The following is a 26,313-nucleotide window of genomic DNA, read 5'->3' as shown; positions in this document are numbered from 1 at the left end:
TCACGGAGAAATCGAGTTTTGATCCTTTTACTACTTTTGCTTATAACATTTATGGGTTCGTACTAGCATTTTAAGTGTGGATATATGAGGTCATCAAAGGCTTTCTCCCTATATTCTCCAACAGGAATGAGATTAATGAGCCTCTACGCCCAAGGTTGTTAGTCTATCAATCCAACAGGAAGAACACCTTGCAAGAGATAAAGTATGCCCTTCAGACCACAGATCTGACTATGATGGAAGAGTCCTCCATGGAAAAGAGCTTATACAGTGGGGTGGACTTTGAACAAATAGACTTGCCAGCTGATGACTTGTTTGAGGGATTTTTAGATAGGAAGAGAGCCAAAAATGAAGATGCAAATGAAGAACATAAACCTGAAGTTACTCTCAAACTTGCCACCAGGAAGAGAAAGTTTGAAGCTACTCTCAAAGAAGCCAACCTGAAGAGAAAGCTTGCCTATGATGTAGAATATAGTCCCCCCAAACCTGCCAGCATTCCTAGTCCCTCCACCGCGACGTCATGTCCTACATCACCTCCAGGACCAACAGTTGGATGTAAATTTGATGAGATGAAGGAGGAGCTAAAAGAGCTGAGAACAAAGCTAAAGGACGAGCTAATAGAGATGAAAACAAAGCTGAAGGAGAAGCTCAAAGACCTGAAAATCACCATCAAAGAAACTCAAGAAACTCACCATGCTTATATGAAAAAATTGGTTATAAGTATGTCCGAATAATTATTATCCAAATCCAACCAAAAGATGGTCATATTATTAGCCAAATTAGATAATATGGAGGAGAAGAAGAAGAAGAAGAAAAAGAAGAGGAGGAGGAAGAAGGAGGAGAAGAAGGAAGTGATGGATGAGGTTAGATATTGAAACTTCGCGAATGGGCTTCTTCATGTATCGCGAATGGGCTTCTTCACGTTTTGCGAATGGAATTATTCACATTTTGCAAAGTACTTCACGTTTCGCGAATAGGCTTCATGTTTCGCGAATGGGCTTCTTCACGTTTCTCGAATATGCCTCTTCACGTTTTGCAAAGGTAATACAACTTACTAGAATTTTTTACTATTTTGTAGGAAATGACGAATGAAGGTGAGGAGATAGAGAATAAGGATGAGGTAGAGGTGAAGAAAGATGAAGGTGAGGAGATGGATGTGAAGGGTGTGGAGGAGCAGAAGGTGGTAGATGTGAAGGTGAAGGGTGTGGAGGGTGTGGATGTGAAGGTGGAGGAGGGTGTGGAGGATGTGAAGGTGGAGGAGTAGAAGGTGGAGGATGTGAAGGTGGAGGAGGGTGTGAAGGTTGAGGAAGGTGTGGATTTAAAGGATGTGGAGGAGCAGAAGGTGGAGGATGATCAGTTGGTGCTCAACGAAGTTGTACGACAAGAGAAGAAGAAGAAGAAGGATAAAGAAGATGATGATGATTTGAAAGTTTACAATACTCTTCCTAAAGCATCATTTAGTTGAAATAAGAGGGTGATGAAGCCGAAGAAAAATATCTCGTACATCAACCCTTTTGGAAAACAGGCAAAGATAAAAAAAATCCAATAACAGTCAATCCCCTTCAAAAAATTGAAGATGATCTACTCAAAGAACTACAAACATGGATGAATGATCCAAAAACCATAAATGAGAAAAAGAATGTCCATACTTGCGAAGAAGGGAAGGAGGTGTTTGTTAGAATTCTAACAAGGTTCACTTGGCTTCAAGATACTGTAAGTCGTGCAATTCATCTTTAATGTTATTCTAACAAGATTCTTTGAAATATACTTACTGAATGTTTTTCCATTGTGCAGCAAATCGACGCATGCTGCCACTTATTGAGAAAAAGGATTGCAGCATATCCCAAGACTTATAAGAATTCTAAAGTAACAATAGGGGATTGCTTATTCAGAGATAAGCTTAGGCGAGAGTACGACACTTGGAGTAAAGATCCAAAAACGTATAACAACGAAGAATTTGTCGACTATTATTGGGGTGCTGAACATCGATATATGCCTGATTGGGCATCAATAGACGATATATATGTGCCTCTAAACATTATTAACCACCACTGGATACTTTGTGTTGCTCGTCTACAAAAATGGAGCATTGACATTTATGACTGCAATGCATATCTTTTTAAAAATCTTGATCCATATATGAGATCATTATGTGAAATGATTCCACATTTAATTGTAAAGACAACCTCTATTGTTGAGCAAAGAAGGTTTTCTTTGATCAGTTTGAAGCCCATGATATACAACAGGCTTCCACACCCAAAATCAAATAATGCAGCTAAGAAAGTGGATGTCCCCAAAACAACATAGAGCGGGGACTGTGGTATGTTCATTCTAATGTATATGGAATACTTGACCGCTAACAAAGGTTTACAAAATGTAATCTCAGAAGAAATGGATTTTTTTAGAAGAAAGTGGGCGGTCAGGTTATTCCATCAAATTATAGAACCATAGTTGTTGTATTTTGATTATTTTGTAAAGTTGATGTAATGTTAATATTTTATATATTTTGTACTTGAAGTTGAAGTGAATTTTGAATATTTTGTTTCGCGAATGGACTTCACAAATTGACTTCCCGTTTCGCGAATGGACTTCACAAATGGACTTCCCGTTTCGCGAATGAACCTCACGAATGGACTTCCCGTTTCGCGAATGGACTTCACGAATGGACTTCTCATTTCGCGAATGGAATTCTCATTTCATGAATGGACTTCACGATTCACGAATGGACTTCCCGTTTCACAAATGGACTTCACGTTTCACGAATGGACTTCCATTTTCACAAACTTTAGAACTTTACCTTCATAAACTTTAACTTTATCCATCCCAAACCACCACAATCTTAAAAAAAATACAGGACACTAGATGCACAAAGCTTTCTAAATAGATTCACAATTATGTCATAAAGGAGAGGACCATTCCAATTCCAAAACTTTCTAAACCATACACAACATGCATCCTTTTACCTCCGAAAGAGTCTTCATTTCATTTCTCTTCCAATCCATTATGCATATTTGTGCATATAAAATCAGCATATCTCATTATTATAACACAAACATTAATAAAGTTCAATTGAATAAACATAACAGATTCATAATTAATATCACAAATTCAAGTTCAAGTTAAAGGCTCGTATAGTTGAGATGATGGCTCATGCTACTGAGATGATGATGTTCTTGCAGTAGATGGTGTAGGCATCAATACTTTGCATGTTTCCCTATTATGTCCAAGACCATCACATGAGGTGTATCGTCTCGGGACCTTACGCACCTCACCTTAGGATGACATACGCTTTGTTTGTGGCCGCCCTTTCTTAACCTTAATAGGTGGTTTTAGACGCATGCGTTGTTTGATAATTTCAAGAACATCCCAATTGTCTTCATCACCAATAGGATAACCTTAATATTCAGCCAAGATTCAGTTGTGTAATACATGTGAGGAAGGAAAATAGAACGATTAAACAATTGGTTAAATAGATTGAACTGGACATGTGAGCTGATTAATACCTTGAATAGAATTCATAAGAAACCAAATTCTGGTGACAAGCAGTAGCCATTGTATGCATACAAGGAAGATCGGTTATTTCAAATACCCTACAAGTGTCGTCCATATCTTTCAAATTGACTTTAAAATGGGACTCATTGTCATGCACATAAAACTCGAATCGGTTAAGGGAGTATATGATATAGAATTTGGCCTTCTCGAATTCTCACGTAATTTCTTTTCATAAGTTGGAGATAAAAGTTCTTGGTGGTTTGACGTTTTTTCTCTTCTATCATTAAACCAATGTTGTATTGTGAATCTTAAATACTCAGTCATCGTTGAAATGGGATACTTTCTGGCTTCCCTACTCTGACTATTAAAACTCTCAGTATAATTGTTTGTGAGTTGATTGTATCGCTTAGCGGGGAAAAATGCTCTACTCCATCTTTGGAACTCAATTTCTTTCAAATAGGCAACAATCCTTTGATCTTTAACCCTAATTTTATCAAAGAACCGATTAAAGTTGGAGACAGTGTACGCACGAGAAGCCAAATCAAACTCCATATGACATTTATCAGTTTTGAATTTGACCATAATATTCATCTTTATGTGAAATGTGCACGCACTGTGGTCTGCTTCTGGAAAAACAGCACACAAGGCATTGGCGATGCTTAGGTGTCTATCGGATACGAAGACGAGATCACCAAATAATCCAATTGATTCTCTCAATTTTTGCATTAAATAATTTCATGAGTTATTATTCTCTGAATCAACAACGCCGAATGTGACATGATATAATTGCTCATTCGCATCCAATGCAATAGACACCAATAGTTGACATCCCACATTGTTCTTAATAAAACTAATATCAACGCACAATACAGGACAACAAAGGGCTTTGAAACCCCTAATTGAGAGGCCTAGGGACATGAACATATACCTGATGTGGCCAAGCTCATCTGTTTGGATGTCTGTTATGGTACCCGAATTATTCTTCTTCAACATGTAAAGGTATGATGGCAATTTTCTATAGGATCCTCTATCGTTCCTTGCACCGCCATTAAAGCCCTTTATCTTGCCATACAAGCCTTATTATAAGTCAAATATATCTCATAAGTTGTATGCATGTCTTCAATTATTTTCTTAGGCAAGTGGTTATGGTGATGGTCCATGTACTTACTCTTCATGCACTGCCCAATAACCCATGCTGGTGTTTGCATTTTTTTCTCTTGCCTCGACAAAACTGAGCATGAGTGTTGTTGGTCGAATTTTCGAATCTCAAACATCTTAGATAATTTACCTTTCACAGCACGCAACCTCCACTTACATGTATCATCCAAACATTTCACATACCAAAGATGTCTTCTTGACTTCTCCACTTTGAATTCAAAATGATTATCCATCGCATATTTATATAACTTCAATTGAAGTTCTTTTTTATTATCAAAAAACGCACCGAATTCCAATACGGTTTCACTACTTAAAGATATCGCAAATGAGGAGTCTATCGGTGATGTGTCTATCGGGTCTGTCGATGGTGTAGTCATTGATGCTTTTGCACTAGATGGTGTATCCATTGATTCTCCTCTTGCACTAGATGGTGTACTCATTCTTCTTGCATTAGATGGTATATCCATTGATGCTCTTGCACTAGATGGTGTACCCATTGATGCTCTTGCACTAGATGGTGTAGCCATCGATGCTCTTGCACTAGATGGTGTAGGTATTGATGTTCGTTGAGGCATGGGTGCAGTTGCTGGTGCGACACTAGTAGTGGCATGCAAGTCCTGAGTAAGTATCCCATAATGAGGTAAAGAGTTTTCTCCTGCTTCATTTTTACTTTCAAAGACATCTGAGGGTACAACTCCTAGTATACTTTTTTGAGTAAGTGGTAGACTTTTTTGAGTAAGTGATGGTGATAGTATACTTTCTTGAGTTGGTTATGTAAGTAGTGGTATCTTTTGAGTAAGTGGTGACTTCTCTACTATAGAGACACATAGTGGTGACACAGTGCGACCCGAAATCAACCGTGACAAATATGTGCTCACATCCTCATCTTGATCAATAACAACAGGGGGAGGATTTGTGATACGCGGAATATCATACTTGACTTGAAGCACTAAATTATATGTAGATTTTTGCACGTTAAGTCTATCATAGAGGATATCAACTAATTCGGCAAACGTAGTATTTTGGGGTAAATCCAAAGTTTTGATTGAATTTGCATGAAAATACATTATACCATCATCAACAAATTTCCACTCTCCATTAAAGAAAACGAATACTTCAGCTGCAATAGAAAACATGAATGAATAAATAATACTATTAAAGTCATGCAATTATTCAATTAAATGCAAAAAAAAAGAAGGGGAAAGTCCCGAATCGGGAAGGGCCCTTCGCGAATCAGGAAGGGTAATTCGCGAAAGGGATAAACCTTTGCGAAATGGGAAGAGCCCTTCGTGAATCGAGAAGGGTAATTCACGAAACAGGAAGGGCCCTTCGCGAATCGGGAGGCATAATTCGTGAAAGGGATAGCCCTTCGCGAAACGGGAAGGGCCCTTCGCGAATTGGGAAGGGACCTTCGCGATATGGGAAGGTCCCTTTGCGAAACGGGAACCGAAATCCTAAACCGATCGAATTAGAATCAAAACGAACGAGAACCAGAACCAAAGGGATCAACAATAGAATAAAAACAACAAATGTACCAGCTGCCACAATGCTCGTGCTCGTTGTGCTCATGGTGGTGTCCGTTGAAGATCGTCTCCGTTTAGAGATCGCCGTCGTTTAGAGAGAAGGAGGAGAAGAGCGGGAAGAGAGAGAATGAGAAGAAGAAAATTGAAATAAAAATGTTGAAGTTATATTAAATATTAAGGGGTATTTCGGACTTTTCACATTTTCTCTTTCGCGAAACGCGATTGGCCTTCGCGTTTCACGAAAGGGGTATTTTCGTCAAAAAAAAATTAAAGTGATCACCACCGCAATTAAAATTAGGCGGTGAACACGGATGCAAATAAGGCCCTTTGTAGAGTCATTCCGTAATATTTCCCTAATTTTCTCACTAGCAAATAAAGAGGAGCAATTGTAGAGGAATTTGAAGAAGGTATTTTTAATGGATTTTAAAGCATAAAAACTTTTATATATTGATTAAATGTAATGTTTTCTTTTTTTATATTTATTCTTGATGAGTGTAATAGTTCTTTTGTTGTATTGAGTATTTTTTTTAAAATAATTTATGACAATTCATGCTATAATTTGTGCGTATTTGTTTTTCGATCGGTTTTAATCATTTTTTTTTATGTAATTTTAATAGGAAAATGATAGATATAATAAATATGTTTCACTTTCTTTTTTAAAGGTTACAACTAACTTTAGACTTTGACCCTTAATAAATGTTCTAAGAGAAAGCTTATGTGTGATGTACTTTAGCTTATGGTTAGATTGGGTGTTATCTTATTTTATATATTTTATTGTAATTTATAGTATATGAATTTCTCATTTTAGATTTTGAATTTCAAGGCTTTGTCAACCCGCTTGTTTTAAGGTGTAAAAATATATTACATATGAAAGAACAAAATAACATTATGGGTTTGTTCGGTTGGGTTATTAAAAAAACTGAAAGAGATAAAAAAAAAATATATAATAATAATGATTAATGAAAATTTTGATTATATGAGAATATTTTTTTGATTAAAAAAATTTAAAAGGTATTGATATATATAAATAAAATAATAAATAATAAATTAAAATAGGGAATATTTTAATATTTGTTAATGAATTAATTAATTTGATAGATAAAAAAAGAAATGAGATAATCTTTTTTATTTTGTTAAAAATTATTTGAATAACTCAAAACAAATAATGACTTAAAAAGAAACCATTGATATTGCTCCTTAAGCCATTGTCAAAATTTTGTACACTTCTGTGCTTCAAATTCTAACTTCTAGGGGTATTTTTGGTTAGAGGTATAGAGGGGTACTACATTATTAGTATAGTATAAACTAGGAAAAAAGCTCACTTAGACGTATGTACTTGTACAACTAGCTCATTTAGACGTATGTACTAATAAAAAGTCATTTAAACATATGTACTATCAAAAATTGGCTCATTTAGCCTCTTTTAGTAACCATGATTAACTTTTATTTTTAAATTTATATATTTATTAATTAAATATTAATATATTTTCTCTCTCTTTTTTTCCATTTATTATTTCATTTATTACTAATAAATGAATCCTCTATTTTTTATTTCTTTTTTATAATTTTTTATTATTTTTATATGAGTATTTATGATTGATTATTTTAATTTTATTTTATATATATATACATGAGCATTCATTATTAATTATTTTAACTCTATATTTCTTTTTCTTTATATATATATATATTTTTTTTTATATTTATATTAATTATTTTAAATTTGTTTATCCCAATAATTGAATATAACAATGAAAATTCTTTCAACAATAAAAATCCTTCAACACAAAAATAAATTAATTAATAATTAAAAATTAGATAATAATAAAAACTCACCAAAAGAGTAATAGTCAAATATTAGACAAAACAATTCATTTACTAATATAAGTCGTGAATAAAAATTAAATAAAAAATTATTAATTTCATTTTTATTTATATTTATATTAAACTAAATAAGAAAAAACCCTTTTTCATTTTTATTATATTAAATTAAATAAGAAAAAAAAACCCTTCAAAAAAAATATTACAGTAAAACATAAAATTCATAAATAAGTTGTTAATTTTTTTTTTTAAAATGAGAATTTAGAAATATGAGAAATAAAAACTAATAAAAAAAATGAAATATAAAATAAAAATTAATATTAAAATAATAAAAAATTTAAGAATAAAATAAATTACCTACTTTAATTAATGAAAAAGAAAGAGAGAGAAAATATATTAATATTTAATTAATAAATATATAAATTTAAAAATAAAAGTTAACTATGGTTACTAAAAGAGGTTAAATGAGTCAATTTTTGATAGTACATATGTTTAAATGACTTTTTATTAGTACATACGTCTAAATGAGCTAGTTGTACAAGTACATACGTCTAAGTGAGCTTTTTTCCTATAAACTATATCAATAGTATTTTTTTAATATGGTGTTCTTTTACATTTTTACTGTAAGTATAAATTATATCTCTATATAATTTATACCTCATATCTATATCTAGTATAAAATAGTAACTAGTCCCCTAGGTACAACACTATTATATAGTTTAATTTTTAATTTTTTATTATATCTTTTATTAATATTATATATAACCTATTGTTGTATAATATATTAAATATTTTATTTAGTTTTAACATTATTATTATTATTATTATATATAATCATTTTTAATATATATATTTTTTTTTTAAATAGTCAATATTTTAATTAAAAAATATTTATTTATTTTTATAACATAATTTTATTAATTATTATTTTCTATATTTACTTATATTATAAATAATATTTTTATTTTAGTTTATTTTATTAAAATTATTAATAATATTTAAATTAAATTAACATAATTTATCGTTTATATTATAATTAATTTTTTATATTTTAATTAAAATTACATTAATTATTAAATAATCACAAAACAATAATTTATAATAATAAACAATATTATTTATAATATAAATAAATAAAATAATAATATTAATAATAATTTTAAATTAATATTTATTATTTATACAACTTATACTACATTCTTATACCAAACACAAAACTATAAACTATATATAACTTATACCATATTTTATAATTCTTACCAAACATCAATAACCTATACAACTTATACTACCCTATATTATTTATACCTCATTACAATTTATACCTCTATACAACTTATACCCTATATAATTTATACCACTTACCAAACAAACCCTAATATATGAAAATTGACTAATATCATCCAATTTTAAAATAAAATAAAAAAAAGACTTTTATCTACCAAACTTTACAATATAATAGAGTGAATATACTTAGGATTGAACCACCGCCGTAACCTATAAACCTACCAAAATTATATTGCATTTAAGATGTTTGACTTTGTTACAAGGTTATATATGGTTATTGATTTATATAACCCATTTTTTCATTATCTTCTTTTCTTAATTACTTAATATATTGAACCATTTTTTTAAAGATTATTTTACAAGTTAACAAACTTGTAAAAATGTTTAGAACTAATTAATACTATTTTAAAATTAAACATATAGTTTATTTTACATATTTTTATTTATTATATACAAATATACTGTTCAAACTAATATATTTTATGTCAATTTTTAATTAGAAGATTACAATTAATTAGTCTACTAAAGCATTTAGTAATATTTTGTTAATATTAATATAACTCTAAAATAAAGAAAAAAACAATATATAATACTTTTGTTAATATTATATGTATTAATATAATTAAGAAGATGTTATTTATATTATATGTAACAACTATATTTATTTTTTTTATTTTTTTTGTTACATTTTAAATTATTTGATTGATTATAATATATCTAATAATTATATAAAAAAATGTATACTTTTTAAATAATACTTAATTATATTATTAAAAAATAAATTTTTAAATAAATATTTTATATAAACATATGATATTTGAAATCATTAACGAAACTTAACGGTAAATCATAATAATTTATATCCGTGATGAATTCGAATTTTTAATTAAAATTATTTAAAAGAAAATTGAATATTTGATTATATGATTTATTGTAATTGAGTAAAATAAATATTTAGGATTTTAATAATGTATTAAGCCAATAAACCAAAGATCTGCAATCACTGACTAAGGTCTTATTGTCAATATATCATTCCTAAGTAGTCAACACACTCAAAATAAATTAAAAAATATTCTTAAAATATTAGGGATTAAGAAGATCTTATTTAATATACATACTTTTCTCATCTAAATCTTCTAATATACTTAATTTAAGGCATCCAACCAATAAAAGAATACAAAAATTTATATACAATTAATTTTTAAAATATTAAAAATCAAAACTGTTTGTATTTAATTAAACTGTTACGTAAATAGATACAATACACTATAATAATTAAAAAAAACAAATTTGTTAAGATACTTCAAAAGGTAGGAGTAGGTAGGGACGTAAATGCACCGAGATTATCGCGAGTTATTCGAATCTCGAAAAGGCAAAAAAAACTTGTTCGTTAGTCTTAATGAGCTGAGTTCAGGCTCGTTTAAAATCTCAAAAATTTAAACAAGTCGAGCTTGAACTTCTTGATATTCGGTTCATAAGCTCGCGAACACGTTCGTTTATAATATCGTTTAAATATAATTCTAACTTTAATGTTTCATTAATTTCATTGAGATTCTTGGTGGATCGGAAGATAGCAATCCGTCTCTCTTGTGTGCCCTATCTCTTTTCAAAAATCTGTAGGGGGATCAGACGTCGGTTAAGCCGGCAACTCCTCATAGTCGAATAAGAGATATTTTCAGTTGATTGGCTCAGACGAATTAGCTCAATCTTCGACTTTCATTCACTAGTTCACCTACGAACAACCCCTGTTAAAATTTATAAATTTAATTTTTATATATGCAGACAAACAATCTTTCATTAGACAGGCTCTAAAGAAGTTCGAGCTTTCTAAGGAGCTCTAAACGAGCTCTAAAAGAGCCGAGCACGAGCGGCTCGTGAGCTCAACTAAATTCATACGAGCCGACCTCGAGTTCGAACCCAAATATATACTAGACAAGCTGAGCTCGAGTGTGACATTGTTCGCCGTATTACAAATAGTTTAGATAAAAATTTATTGATAAACTAAAATTTACCTTAAAGATTTCCAAATTTTTAATTAAAGTTTTCCAATTAAATAAAGGAATATGACATATAAGCCACATGCCATAAATCACTCTATTAGAGAATAGAGACCATTCTAGATTTGGGGGTATTAACTTCTCTTCTTAATCTCTCTCATTCTCATTGACTACTTTTTCAGCAGCTTTTATAGAAAAATATATTCATCATAGAAGAAACTTTGTCTTCTCCAATGGCTTTCTCCTTCTCCAGTGACTTGTATTGAAGATTTGAAGTTCAACCACGTTCCAGTCAACTGGATCGAGTACCTGAAGTTCTCCTGTCTTCAAATTGTTGGAAATGAACGTCATTTGCAGTAGCAGAATCAATTTAGTCCCGTTCTTCTACTGTTGTTCTCTGTGAAACTCTCTGTATATTGAATTTGAGAGAATATGCAAGGATTTCCGAGGTATTTATTGGATGGATCTGGAGTTTACAGGCGCTTCAAAGATACGATTTCATTTCCTCTGTTGAGGACGAAATCGCCGTCTCGATCTTCTTTACTCTTCATACTCTTCCTCCTCTTTTTCCTCGGCACGTTCATCGCTACACGGCTTCTCGACTCTGCCGTCCCTGTAAGTTCAATGCGAATAATTTGTATTGATATTTAATCAGTTTATGAAGAACTTGTTATTCAGCCTTCATTCTTCCGCGCGTCAACTGAGTACCAGTATGAACTTGAATTTTGATCATTAATGAACAAACAGAGAAAAGGAATTTACTTTGTTTTTAGCGTATTTATTGCTTGTTTTCATGATCCTAGAGATATTTATGAATAATAACAACTAAAAACGTAAATTTTCTCGAGTTTTTAATTGTTTTCTGCTGTATTGATGAACAAAAGATTATTGATTATGTTGTGTTGTTTTGCTTTTCCATAGTCAATTGCTGGTAATGCACATTCAAATACAATACTAGCAGTGACGCCTATCCAGACTAATTTGGAGAAGAAACGTGTTCCTCAAAGAATTGAAATCCCACTGAACTGTTCATCTGCTAATAATACCAATGCTAATCAAAGGCTCACCTGCCCAGCGTCTTACTATCCGAGCCCTGGAACGTTTGTTCCAGAAGGGGATGATCAGGCTGGGTCAATCCCGGAAGGCTGTCCTGATTACTTCCGTTGGATCCACGAGGATCTAAGGCCATGGAAGGAGACAGGCATCAGTAAAGAAATGGTAGAAAGGGCTCGCCGGACTGCAAATTTCAGGCTGGTGATAGTTAATGGAAGGGCTTATGTTGAGACATTTGAAAAGTCGTTTCAAACTAGGGATACCTTTACACTTTGGGGAATCTTGCAACTTTTAAGGAAGTACCCAGGGAAATTGCCTGATTTGGACTTGATGTTTGATTGTGTTGATTGGCCTGTTGTGATTGCGAAACATTTTCGAGGGCCTAACTCGACTGCCCCTCCACCATTGTTCCGGTATTGTGCCGATGATGCTACACTGGACATTGTCTTCCCTGATTGGTCCTTCTGGGGGTGGTAAGTTTCAAAACCAATGTTTGTGCTGCTGAAATCTTTTATATTCAGATAATTAATTATGCTTGAATTATAGCATTTCCTTAAATGAATAATAGACAAACACTTTAGTTTTGTTTCTGTATCCATAGATTGGAACATTTGGAAATGAAATTTAGTAGAGACACTCACAGAGAAATTTGGAAACATTTTCAGATACAAAAACAGAAGTCTTTCAAATGAGGACTGTATGTTGTAAGTCAGCAATGCAAAATAGTTAATAGCTGAACATAAAACAAATTTTATCTGGTGAAGATTTCTTTAAAGACTTTCAATGTATTTTGGTGAGAAACTGCAGCATTTCGATATAATGCACATGACAAGGCCAGAACTGTCAGAAGATCTCTTGATCATACCAAACAGATGACAAGAATGTTGTCTTTCTTCCTTATGGGTTTTTACAGGCCAGAGGTGAATATAAGGCCATGGGAGAGACTGTTGGAAGAGCTGAAAGAAGGAAACAAGCGGAAAAGATGGATGGAGCGAGATCCCTATGCTTTCTGGAAGGGGAATCCTAACGTAGCTGAAACCAGGATGGATCTTCTTAAGTGTAATGTCTCTGAAAATCAAGATTGGGGCGCTCGCATTTATGCTCAGGTAAATTTTGCTTTGGCATGAATTGAGGTTGCTTTTTGTTTTTGGTCTTTCTATCTTCTCAAAATCGTTATTGTTAGCTCCTGTTTCTACTGGAACAGATGATTCAAGATTCAAGCAATGTTTGATAACAAAGCTTATTACTTAATCTAAGTAATTAAGTACTTATTTGAATTAAATTCATTTGATAACACTATTGTCTAAGATCCCTTATTTATTTTGATTCATCTCAAATTAGGCTAAAAACATGAGTTAATTGGGTAAGCTATTATGACTTAAATTAGGTAACTATAATTAGAGATTGTAAAAGGGAAATTTAACTATTGAAAATTAATCAAATAATGTCACTATCAGTACTTTTTTTACATTAGTTCCACATTCTCAAACCAACTTACATTCAGATATTTTCATTTGGATCTTGTTTGATGTAGGGTATTTGGAAATAATTTGGTTTTTAGAAAATTTTGATCGACGAAAATGTGAATTATTGAGTTAAATGACTAAAATATTAGTTGTCTTTAATATTTAAATGTTATAAAAAATAAATATCAATTTGGTATTTTGTTTGATGATTTAAATGATTTGATTGATGATGAGATCAAGGTTATTTAAATCCAAATAATCATTTATCCAACAAGGCCTTGGTTTATTCAGCATTTATTTTTTAAGCACAAATTAGTTTGACACTAAAAATTTCCTTATTCAACATTTAAATTTACAGTTTGATCTAAATCATCAATCATTTAACAGATAGAGTTGCTTTCTAGTTTTAAAATTTGTCTTGGCTGTTCTTAATTCATTAACATCAAAATGAATCCAGTTAAAGGCAAGATGAAAGGCTCGTCTGTCTCTGAAATATACCATCCATGTCCATGCTATATTATTATATAAACATGTAAAAATAATAAATATCTTGGATCTTATCAGAACTGGATTGAAGAATCACGTCATGACTTTAACCAGTCAAGCTTGGGAGGCCAATGTTTACACAGGTAACAAAACTCAGACAACTTACATTTCAAATTCATTTCTTGCAACAAATATGAAAGCAAAATAAATACATTTTCTTTGCTTGATCACTGTTTTTGTTGCTTTTCATGTTATATTTCTTTCTCAGGTACAAAATCTATATTGAAGGCTCCGCATGGTCTGTGAGTGAGAAGTACATTCTTGCTTGTGATTCAGTTACTTTGCTGGTAAAGCCACGTTACTACGACTTCTTCACAAGAAACTTAATGCCAGTACATCACTATTGGCCCGTTAAAGAGAACGACAAATGCAAGTCTATTAAGTTTGCAGTTGAATGGGGTAACAGCCACAAACAGAAGGTAAAATATTCCCTTTTACATGACTTTGCTTGATATAGTTATTTGAATAATCAAGTGGCTGTTTCCAAATAACCTTGTTTGATGTAGGTTAGGGTATAAACTTATAATATAAAACAAATAGAGGGTATTTTTAGTATCTTACTTCATCATTTGAACGATTTTTATTGAATTGTGAAATATGAAATTAATCTCAAATAACCCAAATCAATCAAGGCTCAAACACTCTGTTTAGTTTTCTGTGTTAAAGTGCTGAAAACTGGAAAATTTATTGAACAGTAATAGTATAAACTTTTGTCATTTCTTTATTTTTCTATGTATCAGATACTGCCCATCTACTAATTCAATTAAAGCTAGTATTTCATGATTTTTAATTTTATGAACTTTTTTTGGGAGTTATTGTAATTGTCATTTATGCATTTGGTTTGGGTGTTTTATTGTTGTATTTGAATGATTTTATACTAGGTATAAGTTTATATGTAAATGTACATATGTAGCTTAGCACTTTTCTTATATTTTTCAATTTTCATATTCAAATTCTACCCTTTATTAGGATACTCATTTATTTTCATTTTCCCTATTAAATTAATCATATATTATTATAGACATCCAACTATCCTGTTTCGGATTTGTTTCAAGTTGAAAAAATGATATATCTTAATATTTATTTTTTCCTGGTTGGCAGGCCCAAGCTATAGGTAAAGAAGCATCGGATTTCATTCAAGAGGACCTTAAGATGGATTTAGTATACGATTACATGTTCCATCTATTGAACGAATACGCGAAGCTCTTAAAATACAAGCCCACCATACCCGATAAAGCGGTTGAACTATGTTCAGAAACAATGGCTTGTTCTGCAGAAGGACGGGAGAAGAAGTTTATGATGGAGTCCTTGGTGAAAGGTTTTGACCCCAATGCACGACCATGCACCATGCCTCCGCCGTATGATCGACTTGCTTTGAGTAAGTTAAAGAGAAGACAATCAAATTCAATTAAACAGGTAGATTTATGGGAGAAGAAGTATTGGGATAAATCAAAATAAGAAATCTTGAATATGATAATAGAATTGAATTTACTTTGCTATAAAGACTTCAATTTTGGAAATTAACAAGCAATAGAATGGAAACAAATATATTTATGTATAGAAAGAAATATCAGATTACACTAAGTAGTTTCAGTTATTGATTTGGTGATTGGAATAAACCATATTAAAAGTAAAAAATAAAATAAAAATAAGAATGTGTTTTTTTTAATCCTCCTCACAACATACATAATGAATAAAATTAAGAATAGATAGTTAATTAGTAGATTCGATGACGAATTTTAAACGGCACGAGATTTAATAATGTCCATGCTCATTTCACTCGGGTCGGTGGCTTGTAACTCTACTTGAATTCCGTCGAGTTCCCTCTTGAACCTATCCTTGGAGCTAGCGTACACCATTTTCATCCTGACCCTGGCTGATTCCGGTGACCTAAAACAGTCAAAATTTAAGTTAAAAGTTACAAAATTGAAACAAGCCAAATTATTTGTGTTGCTTGAATGTCTAGTAATAGGGTAATAGTATTTTGATTGTACCATGCAATGAAGATGATTTTACTTTTCTGGACATTTTCGTCTGTGGTAAAGTCGAAATCAAAGACAGCATATCGACACTCGTCGCTAGGCAACGAGGCAGAGAAGTTGTCGTAGTTTTCGTCAGGGCTGCCCATCTTATCAACCACAACCCTTTGTCCATCGATCCTGAAAACAATATATCGGTAGATTCTCTTGGCCTTCAATTCCCCGAATTTCAGCTTACACTCGTCATCAACCGCCGTTCCAGAAGCCGCATTTGCCTATCCATCACCACAAACCAAACATAAAAGAAGCAAAAAGAGAAAGAATTGAAAAGGAAAATATGTCTTTTATGTTAAACTTAAGAAAGGACATAGAAGTAATAGGTACCATCCTGGCTTGAGCGAGGAACAAATAGAGAAGAAGTCTGCAAATGGAAGAAAAAGAAATATGGGAAAGAAAGAGATAGTAATAGAAGAGGGGACAAAGCATGAGTGATCCTTGAATTCTTGAGCTTTTTTTTTCAAAAGGAGAAGAGCTAATTGCGGTGGGAAAGAGAATTTTGTGGAGGAATAAAGGGTTGATAATTTCTTGGCCCTTAGCCCTCATCAACGGAACTACCGAACCACCATATCTCTCTTTTCTCAAAAAAAAAAAAAAAAAAAAAAAGATTTTTTTTTTCTTTTCTAAAAGAAATAATTAATTTTCTTTTCTCAATTGAATATTGGAACAATTTTGTATGTTATAAATTAGATGATATAATCAAATATCATATTTGAAATGAGATATTTTTATCTAGTTTTTTTTAGTTTAATTTGGTTTGGTTCAATTTAGATAATAATATTTTTATTATTTAATTAAATAAGAAAAATATTTAAATACTCATTTTCCATAGTACAATAGAGAATTTTATTTTAAGGGAAAACATATGAAATCTCAATAAAGGCAATAATATAAAATTAAATAAAATGTCTTTCATTGATTAAAATAATAAGTAGTTAATGGAGAAACCAGGGAGAAAAGTTCTGAAGATTTGATTCGCGGTCGGCACGGGCGACACGATCGACATAGACGGCACGATAGGCACAGACAGAAAGGTACAGATGACACGATATTGTCATGCACCATAAATCATCAAATCGATATCGGAATTACCATTAATCAAAGGAAGCGCCATCGGCACAAGCGGCACGACACGATCGGCACAGACGACACAATAGGCATAGGCGACACGGGACGATCGACACGGGCATCCCGATATTGTCTTGCGTCGTTCATTAAGTGCTGCTAGTCTAGGGTTTCTTGTACATTTGTAAGCGCCGTTAGATTTTGCTCTCGATTGCGGTTTACTTTTGATCATCTTTTAGGGTTTTTACAATTAATTTGTTCTATTACTCTGTCTATGCCATTATGGGGAAGGGGAAGAACAAAGGTAATAAATCAAAAGAAGTTAGGGATTTTGTGCTGGAAGGAATTAAGGAAGCAACAGTCAAAGATTTTGAAAGAATTTCTGAAGAAGTTATCAAAGAACAGCAGGATACCAACACAATTAAACAATCTGCTCCAACTACTACTGAGAAAATTCTTATTGAAAATAATGCAGGAAAACAAGGGGATAATGAAGGAGCTTGGAAGATACGCTATAATGAAAGAGCTAATCTATTTGGGCTCAAGAATCAGATTACAAAGCTCCTTATGCATGCCAAAAGGGAGAAATTGTCATCAATAAGGAGAAAACATAACAGATTACAAGTCAACTCAACACTCACTATCTTCAAGACTGGAATTTGTTGAAAAAAGAAGAATATGAAAAAATTGTTTAATGGTCAGTTGCTACAATGAAGGAACTAATGAAGACTCTCAAATCTAAGTCTTATACCATCAGGAGAAACTCGACATGAAAAATTAATGAAGTCTGGAAGAACAACAATGCAAAAAAGTCAGAAGATCATTTTATAAAGGGAAAATCTACTTGGGCAATACACAGACAAAAGTGGAGGTACTGAATTCACCATTTGAATTTAAATTGTCTACTGAAGTAGAGGAAAACTGTATAAAGGAATGAGAAAATATAGTTGTGGGAAACTACGTAGGAAAAAACAGAGTATCCTTCCCAATTACTAAAGATGCACTGTTGAAACAATGTGAAGGAAAATGGTTGGAGAAGATTTCAGCAAATGTTCATGATTTATATTTCCTTAAATTCAAGAAGGGATCTAATCTAAAGAAAATTCTAGAAAATGGGCATACATATATAGGATCCAATTGTATGAAGTTAGAAAAAATGGTCCGAAGACTTGAATCTATTGAGTAAGCCAAAAGAAACTGCACAGATATGGTACAAGCTCTGAATATACCCGCACATATGTACAATTCTGAAGCCCTTAGTCATTTTGCAGGTTTATTGGGTAGACCATTATACATGGATCCAATTACTGAAAGAGGAGAGCACCTAACATTTGCTAGAATTAGCATTGAGGTGCATCCTAGAAATACATTGCCGAAAAGTATGACAGTAGTAGACAGAAAAGGAAAACCTACTATCATGGAAATCACTTATGAGTGGAGGCCAGACAGATGCTCTTTCTGCAATACTTTCCAACATGCAAGCCCAAAATGAGATTTGGCTAAGGAAGAAGATTAGAAAATTCATAATGGTCAGAAAGTAAAGATGCAGTAAAACGATACAAATGTGTTTATTTTTAAAGAGCAAAATGTGGTTAAAAAAGAGGAAACAGAAGATAAAGAAAATTATGTACAAGAAGAAAACAATACGAAGAAGGTGGATCCTCAACCTAATCATGTTGAAGAGATAGTTGATGATTCTCAATCAAATCAAGTTGAAGTGGTTGTTGATGAAAACAGAGAGGAAGATACTCAGGTTAATCAAGAGGAAGAAGAGAATGTCAATGTTGATACAGAGGAATCTAAAGTTGTTGAGGATTCCAAAGATGAAGCTGAAAGAATTAAAGACAATGATCTCGAAATTCAAGTTGAGAACAACAAGGTGAAGAGCTCAGAAATTCTAAAGAATAATTCTTTCTATCAAATAAGAACAAGTTCATATAAAGAAAGAAATCAAGATGATAATATGCAGTATTCATCAACCTCTTAGTTTATCCCCCGTTCATTGCAAGAGGAAGGGGAAGGGGAAGAGGAAGAACAAGGGGAAGAGAAAGACAATATGTTGAAACATTAAGTTGGTATGAAAATAGAAATCCTAATTATCTGATTTGATACAGTTTGTAATCTTTGTTTGTAATCTCTATTTCTTGTATGTTTGATTGCTACTAATCAGGTTCTTTAGGGTCGTTTGATTGTCATCTTATAATCCTAGCTAAGACTTGTCTAGCTTTAAATTTATTTACATCGCTTCGGAATCAATTTGAGCTTTCAAATAACTTTGTAAATTTTTATTCAATGAAAAATTCAAAAATATTAGTGAAGAACAATTGTTGAAGGCTGCCATGTTTCTTCTCCTTCATTGTCCTCATCGAAGAAAGGGAAGAATTCATTGACAAAATCTTCATTAACTTCCCAATTCCAAGAAGCATCTTCATCGAACTTCACATCACGACTCACAACCATCTTTCCGTTGACAGGATTGTAGAGCTTGTACCCTTTTGATTTTCTCTCATAGCCGATGAACATAAACTTCTCGCTTCTATCATCAAGTTTAGTTCTTTCTTACTCTGGCACATGCTTGTAGGCAATACTCCCTAAAATCCTTAAGTGAGATATATTTGGCTTCTTTCCGATCCAAGTTTCAATTGGTGTTAGATCTTTCACATTTTCAATCGAACAACGATTAAGGAGATACACTACACAAGCCACTACTTCTGCCCAAAATTCTTTTAGCATCTTCTTATGTTTCTGATAAGATAAAATTCTTCTCTTCAAAAATTTTCTCAAATTTTTCTAAAATTTTTCGAAAAATTCTTCTAAGTCATTTTCCAAAAATCCGGCCAAATAAACTTTTAAAACAACCGGCCTACATTCTAATTCTTACATGATTTTGAATATTTTAAATAAAATAATCAAAAAGGGAGAAATTGTTAGATAAAATTAGACCGGTTAAATAGAAATTAACAAAAACAAACTTCCTGTGCAGGAACGGTTAAAGAATCAGGATCGGTCAAGTAATCCAACCGGTTAAACAACCCAACCGGCCAAGAACCTAACCAATCAGGAAAACAAGACCGGTTAGAAGACAAGGCAAAAGATATAACCAAAACCGGAAGTCATCTAGTTAACCTAAAGCTATGAAAAATTTGAAGTCATCCGGTTAACCCAAACAACCGGTAGACACTCTAAACCGAAATGCATCAATCCAGAAAACCGATAAAGAAGCTGCTTAGAGAAAGAAGCCAAGAACATCAAACTAAGTACAATCTTCAAATCGGTGCAAACAAACACTTTGAGTATCTGCGGAAGATGATACCAAAGAGACAGACTATAACATTTCCATATCCATACAAGTCTGAGGATACTCTGCAGGCTGCAGAAAACCGCCTGAAGAAGATCTTTCCATTCTGGGATAAGTCAGAGGCGCAACCTCCCAGGTGCAGGCAACTGTTCAACCGACAGTACTACATTAAGTAAAAGACAAACCTAGCCGGTTTGACCTACGCACTGGAAGCCTAAACCTCCAGGTTTGAATCACTGAACATCTGCTCAACCAATCAGATTCAAGGAGAAGAAATGTGACCGTTGGCACATTTCACCTATAAAAGAAGGAGCTGAAGAGGAGTAAATGCAGTTCTAATAACCCAGCCCTGCCAGCTACAAGCTCTAAGAATTATTAATTACAAGTTTATCTCTCTACAAGATTCAAGGTTTTAAGTGTGCATTTGAAGTAAGATTACAATTTCGGTGAAAATTGTACGAGTGTTTATCGAGCAGCAAATAAGTCTCGATAGGATTGTGTTTGTGTATTCCTTAGTGAATATCCTTCTCGCGGTTTCGAGAAGAAGGGGTGACGTAGGAGTTTCATCTCCGAACATCCATAAAAACTTGTCTTGTTATTTACTTTTTGCCGGCTCTACGTTCTAACCGACTCATATTAACCGACCCACTCCGCACTAACCGATTAAGCATTACCCAAACCGATTTACTAAATTCCAAACCGACCCACTAAACTCCAAACCGACTTTATCCAAATCCGGTCCTATTCATCCCGTGTGCGTGTTGCTTCAGTCTGAAACAAACCACTTCCGCACTTGAACTTGGTTCAAGGGTTTGTGACAGCCTATGTAGTATTGAACCCCAGTGTTAATCTCTAATCGGATTAAGCACCAACCGTTGAGTGAAAAATACTATCCGGTCAGACCCCGGTTCCCCAGCCGCGATCTAGATCTTAACAGTTTCATAATACTCCGAGCCCTGTTGAGGATGGACCAATTTTTCCTTTCAACCACTCTATTTTGTTGTGGGGATCTTGGAGTTATGAGGAACTTGTTAGGATCGGGATTGCCGCTGGAGACTGAGGGTCTCGCTAGGACGAACGCTTACACAACACGCCGATTGATACTAACCGTGTTAGAGGTTAATATCGGTCTCAATACTACGCAAACCGTCACAAACTCTTGAACCGAGTTCAAGTGCAGAAATGTTTGTTTCGATTTGAAACAACACACACACGGATTGGACAACAATAAAGAGGTATGAGGTAGAGAAGAAACACAACACGGGATTTATGGATGTTCGGAGATTAAGCTCATACGTCACCCCTTCTTCTCACACGTTGAGAAGGATATTCGCTTAGAATATTCAGCAACTTTATAATACGTCGAATAACCAAGGCTTATTTACTGCTCGTTATTGACTTACAACACTCACTACTCACACAGAATAAAATGGACTTGTAATACACTTAACACACTCTTACAATTCTTTTGACAGTAAGTGGACAAAAATAGTTTGAAGCTTGTTGGATTCGATTGTCTTACTGTCTTGTATATGTTCTTGGTATCTTTTCTGTCCAAGAGTTATGTAGGTTTTTTATTACCTGAATGTTTATCTATAAATATATTATTGTTAAAATTTTATATTGATAAGACAAAATTCTAGAGAAAAAAGTGTGAGGCAAAAAGTTTGTATTCCTATTATTTTTCATAGTGAAATTTGGTGGCGGCTGAAGTGAACGTAACTCATTTGAGTGAACCACTATAAATTTGTATCTTCTTGTGTTCTTATTTTTTCATTTTTACAAATTGTTTCAAACATGTTAGATTTGAGGATCAAAATCCTAATAATTGGTATCAAAGTTGTTATGTTAGAATAGAGCACTGGAAACGATGGCAAACGAGAACATTATAGGACACGGGATTGGACGATTTGAAGGAATATATTATGCATTTTGGAGGATACAGATTGAGAATTATCTCTATGAAAAGAATCTTCATGTATCTTTAAGTGAGGAACCAAAGAGGATGGATGAAACTAAATGAAAACTCCTTGATAGACAAATTTTGAGAGTTGTATGATCGACACTAGCCAATAGTGTTGCTCACAACGTAGCAAATAAGAAAATCACAATGTGTCTAATGAAAGCTCTTTCTGATATGTATGAGAAATCATCTACTAACAACAAGGTACATTTAATGAAAAGACTCTTTAATTTAAGAATGATTAATGGTATTTTTGTCACTTCTCATTTGAATGAATTTAATACAATTGTGAATCAACTACTATCTGTTGAGATTGATTTTGGGGAAGAAATTAGTGCCCTAATTTTGTTAGTATCTCTACCAAATAGTTGGAAACCTATGAAGGCATTAATTAGTAAATATGTTGGAACTTCTAAATTGAATTTTATTAAAGTTAGAGATTGAATTCTTCCTTAAGAGATTCGTAAATTTGATTCTGGTGAAACGTGCAAACGTTCTACTCTAAATGTTGAAAATAGAGGTAGAGATAATGATAGAAATTTCAATCGAGGGAAGAACAAATCTATGTCGAGAATAATGAGTAGTCCATCCAAGTCTATTGGACATTTGATTGTTTAAATTGTGGTAAACATTGTTATTTGAAGATGAATTGCAAAGCACCAAAGAGAAACGATGATGATAAAAATAATGTAGTCAACGTTGTTATAGAAAACTAGCATGAATCCCGTGCATTTGCACGAATAAGAATATATGTAAAATATTATTTATTTATAAATATTTTAGATAAAATTAAGTTTAATCTTAAACTTAATATTAATATATATATTATGCCTTTGGTATCCACTTAACCCCTCAATTGACCCTCATATTGTGACTCATACTTTTTCATATGTATTTTTTTATCCCTTCAGTAACCACCACCAATCTTAGTCGACCTCAATTGATGACAAACCTAAAATTCAACAATTAACCCTCTAATTGACCATCATCTTGTGACTCACACTTTTTCATATGTCTCTTTATCCCATCGGCAAACCACCCACTTACCATAATCTTGTGATTCATATTTTCATGTCTATATCCCTCGACAATCCACTCACCAATCTTAGTCAACATTTCTTTTACTCTCACTTCAACAAATCAACAACCAATCGCAATTGATCACAAACTTCTTATCCAACTTCAAACCAAACACTAACCACTTTCAAATGCTCGTCAAACTAACAATTAATTCCAACTTTACACTCGACAAACCACCCACCACCTGACTTCCATCTCGTGACCTCACACTTTCAAATGATCGTCAAACGAACCACTAATTCCGACCTCATACTCGACAAACCACCCACCACCCGACCTCCATCTCGTGACCTCACATATTTTCAAATGCTCGTCATACCAATCACTAATTCCGATCTCACACTCGACAAACCACCCACCACTCGACCTCCGTCTCGTGACCTCACACTTTTAAATGCTCGTCAAACCAACCATTAATTCTAGCCTCACACTCGACAAATCACCCACCACCCGACCTCCTTCTCGTGACCTCACACTTTTAAATGTTCATCAAACCAACTAATAATTCCGACCTCACACTCGAAAAACCACCCACCAACCAGCCTCCATCTCGTGACCTCATATTTTTAAATGCTCGTCATACCAACCACTAATTTCGATTTCACACTCGACAAACCACCCACCACCCGACCCCCATCTCATGACCTCACACTTTTAAATGCTCGTCAAACCAACCATTAATTCTAACCTCACACTCGAAAAACCACCCACCACCTGACCTCCATCTCGTGATCTCACACTTTCAAATATTCGTCAAATCAACCACTAATTCCGACTTCATACTCGACAAACCACTCACCACCGACCACCATCTCGTGACCTTAAACTTTTAAATGATCGTCAAACCAACCACTAATTTCAACCTCACACTCGACAAACCACCACCACCCGACCTTCATCTCATAACCTCACATTTTCAAATACTTGTCAAAGCAACCAATAATTCCGACCTCACACTCGACAAACCACACATCACCCGACCTCCATCTCTTAACCTCACATTTTCAAATACTTGTCAAACCAACCACTAATTCCGACCTCACACTCGACAAACCACACATCACCTGACGTTCATCTCCTGATCTCACATTTTCAAATACTCATTAAACCAACCAATAATTCCGACCTCACACTCGACAAACCACACACCACCCAACCTCCATCTCTCGATCTCACATTTTCAAATGCTCTTCAAACCAACCACTAATTTTGACCTCACACTTGACAAATCACCCACCACCCGACCTACATCTCGAGACCTCAAACTTTCAAATGTTCGTCAAACCAACTGCCCTCACATTTTCAGATGTCTATCATTTGTTTAAAAGTTACACCACCTTGAAAATATAGTTTTACATGTATTGGGATTCGAACTCTAGTCTTCCGCATGAAATGTAAACATTTAAACCGCTAGACCAACTATGTTTGTTGAAATAATTTTATTATTTTTTGTATGTATATATATTTTGTATTTAATATTTATTAGTAATTAGTTAATTTTTTTAAAACATAAAAATTATTTATACTCATGATGAAAATATTAAATATATATATATATATAACAGAAAAATGTATGAAATAATATTGATGAAATACATAAAATTATTGATGAAAAATAATATAATATATATAAGGTAACAAATAAATATAAAATTATGAATATATATATATATATATATATATATATATATATATATATATATATAATTTATGAAAGGTAGGTGTGTTTATAACAAAATTATTTATATCTTGAATTAATATTAATATAGATAATTTTTTAGATAATAAATGGTAATGAAATATTATATATATATATATATATATATATATATATATATATATAATAATAATAATAATAGAAAACAAAATTTAATTAAAAAAAAGTTAAAAAAAAAGAGAGTAAAAGTTAAATTAGGAAAGGGAAAATAATTAAGATAATTAAATTAGGAGAGATAAATTATTTTAATTAAATTAGGAGAGAGAAATTATTTTAATTAAATTAGGAGAGAGAAATTACTTTTTTTAGGATGATTATGGAGAGAGCGTGTTGTGCAACTTCAACCTTTTAAATTAAGCGTTATTAGATATATATAGATGACACTGATGCGTTGTTTCTGTCAGTTGATAGCCCAATAAACTCATGGATTTTGGACTCAGGAGCATCATTTCACATCACTGCCCACAAAAAATTAATGGAGAATTATGTAGCTAGAATCTGTGGTAAATTTTATCTCGTAGATGTTGAAACACTGGATATTGTAGGCAGGGGGGACATCAAATTAAAAATGACAAACGGTTCCGTTTGAAAGATTAATAAGGTGAGACACATTTCAAGTTTAATGTGTAATCTAATTTTTGTTACACAACTTGATGACGAAGGTCACAATTTCAGTTGTGGAAATGGTACGTGGAAGGTGACTAAAGGAGAAATAGTTGTTGCTCGATGTCACAAAACTAAAACGTTATACACGACTTCAACATGTAAAGACATAGTTGTTATTGTTGATGATGAATCAAAGAGCAGTGAGTTA

General features: G+C 32.8%; 2 protein-coding genes across 2 annotated transcripts; one reads left to right on the top strand and one right to left on the bottom strand.

The window, feature by feature from the left end:
• Positions 1 to 11,465: 11,465 nt before the first annotated feature.
• On the top strand, positions 11,466 to 15,937 carry LOC124934270 (O-glucosyltransferase rumi homolog). The gene is made up of 6 exons (XM_047474774.1): positions 11,466 to 11,890; positions 12,197 to 12,801; positions 13,242 to 13,434; positions 14,359 to 14,423; positions 14,549 to 14,759; positions 15,442 to 15,937. Exons 1-6 carry the CDS (start codon positions 11,708 to 11,710, stop codon positions 15,796 to 15,798), a joined length of 1,614 nt encoding a protein of 537 aa, XP_047330730.1. The 5' UTR covers positions 11,466 to 11,707; the 3' UTR covers positions 15,799 to 15,937.
• Positions 15,938 to 15,990: 53 nt separating this feature from the next.
• On the bottom strand, positions 15,991 to 19,901 carry LOC124935193 (actin-depolymerizing factor 7-like). Its single transcript, XM_047475644.1, has 4 exons — positions 19,764 to 19,901; positions 16,687 to 16,740; positions 16,335 to 16,594; positions 15,991 to 16,230 (listed from the first exon to the last, which is right to left on the bottom strand). Exons 1-4 carry the CDS (start codon positions 19,899 to 19,901, stop codon positions 16,080 to 16,082), a joined length of 603 nt encoding a protein of 200 aa, XP_047331600.1. The 3' UTR covers positions 15,991 to 16,079.
• Between the last annotated feature and the right edge of the window lie 6,412 nt (positions 19,902 to 26,313).

This window comes from Impatiens glandulifera, chromosome 4 (assembly GCF_907164915.1).
Source record: "Impatiens glandulifera chromosome 4, dImpGla2.1, whole genome shotgun sequence".
Lineage (NCBI taxonomy): Eukaryota > Viridiplantae > Streptophyta > Magnoliopsida > Ericales > Balsaminaceae > Impatiens > Impatiens glandulifera.
The sequence above is the reverse complement of the archived record's forward strand: the minus strand, read 5'-3'. Positions and strand labels throughout refer to the sequence as shown.

Coding starts and splice junctions, on each gene's coding strand:
- LOC124934270 (XM_047474774.1), top strand. CDS start 11,708: ATGCAAGGATTTCCGAGGTATTTATTGGATGGATCTGGAGTTTACAGG. Junction 12,802..13,241: donor GATTGGTCCTTCTGGGGGTG/GTAAGTTTCAAA, acceptor GGGTTTTTACAG/GCCAGAGGTGAATATAAGGC. Junction 14,424..14,548: donor GGAGGCCAATGTTTACACAG/GTAACAAAACTC, acceptor TTTCTTTCTCAG/GTACAAAATCTATATTGAAG.
- LOC124935193 (XM_047475644.1), bottom strand. CDS start 19,901: ATGGTTGTGAGTCGTGATGTGAAGTTCGATGAAGATGCTTCTTGGAAT. Junction 16,741..19,763: donor CATGGCAGCCTTCAACAATT/GTTCTTCACTAA, acceptor TTCCATTTGCAG/ACTTCTTCTCTATTTGTTCC. Junction 16,231..16,334: donor AAAATCATCTTCATTGCATG/GTACAATCAAAA, acceptor TGACTGTTTTAG/GTCACCGGAATCAGCCAGGG.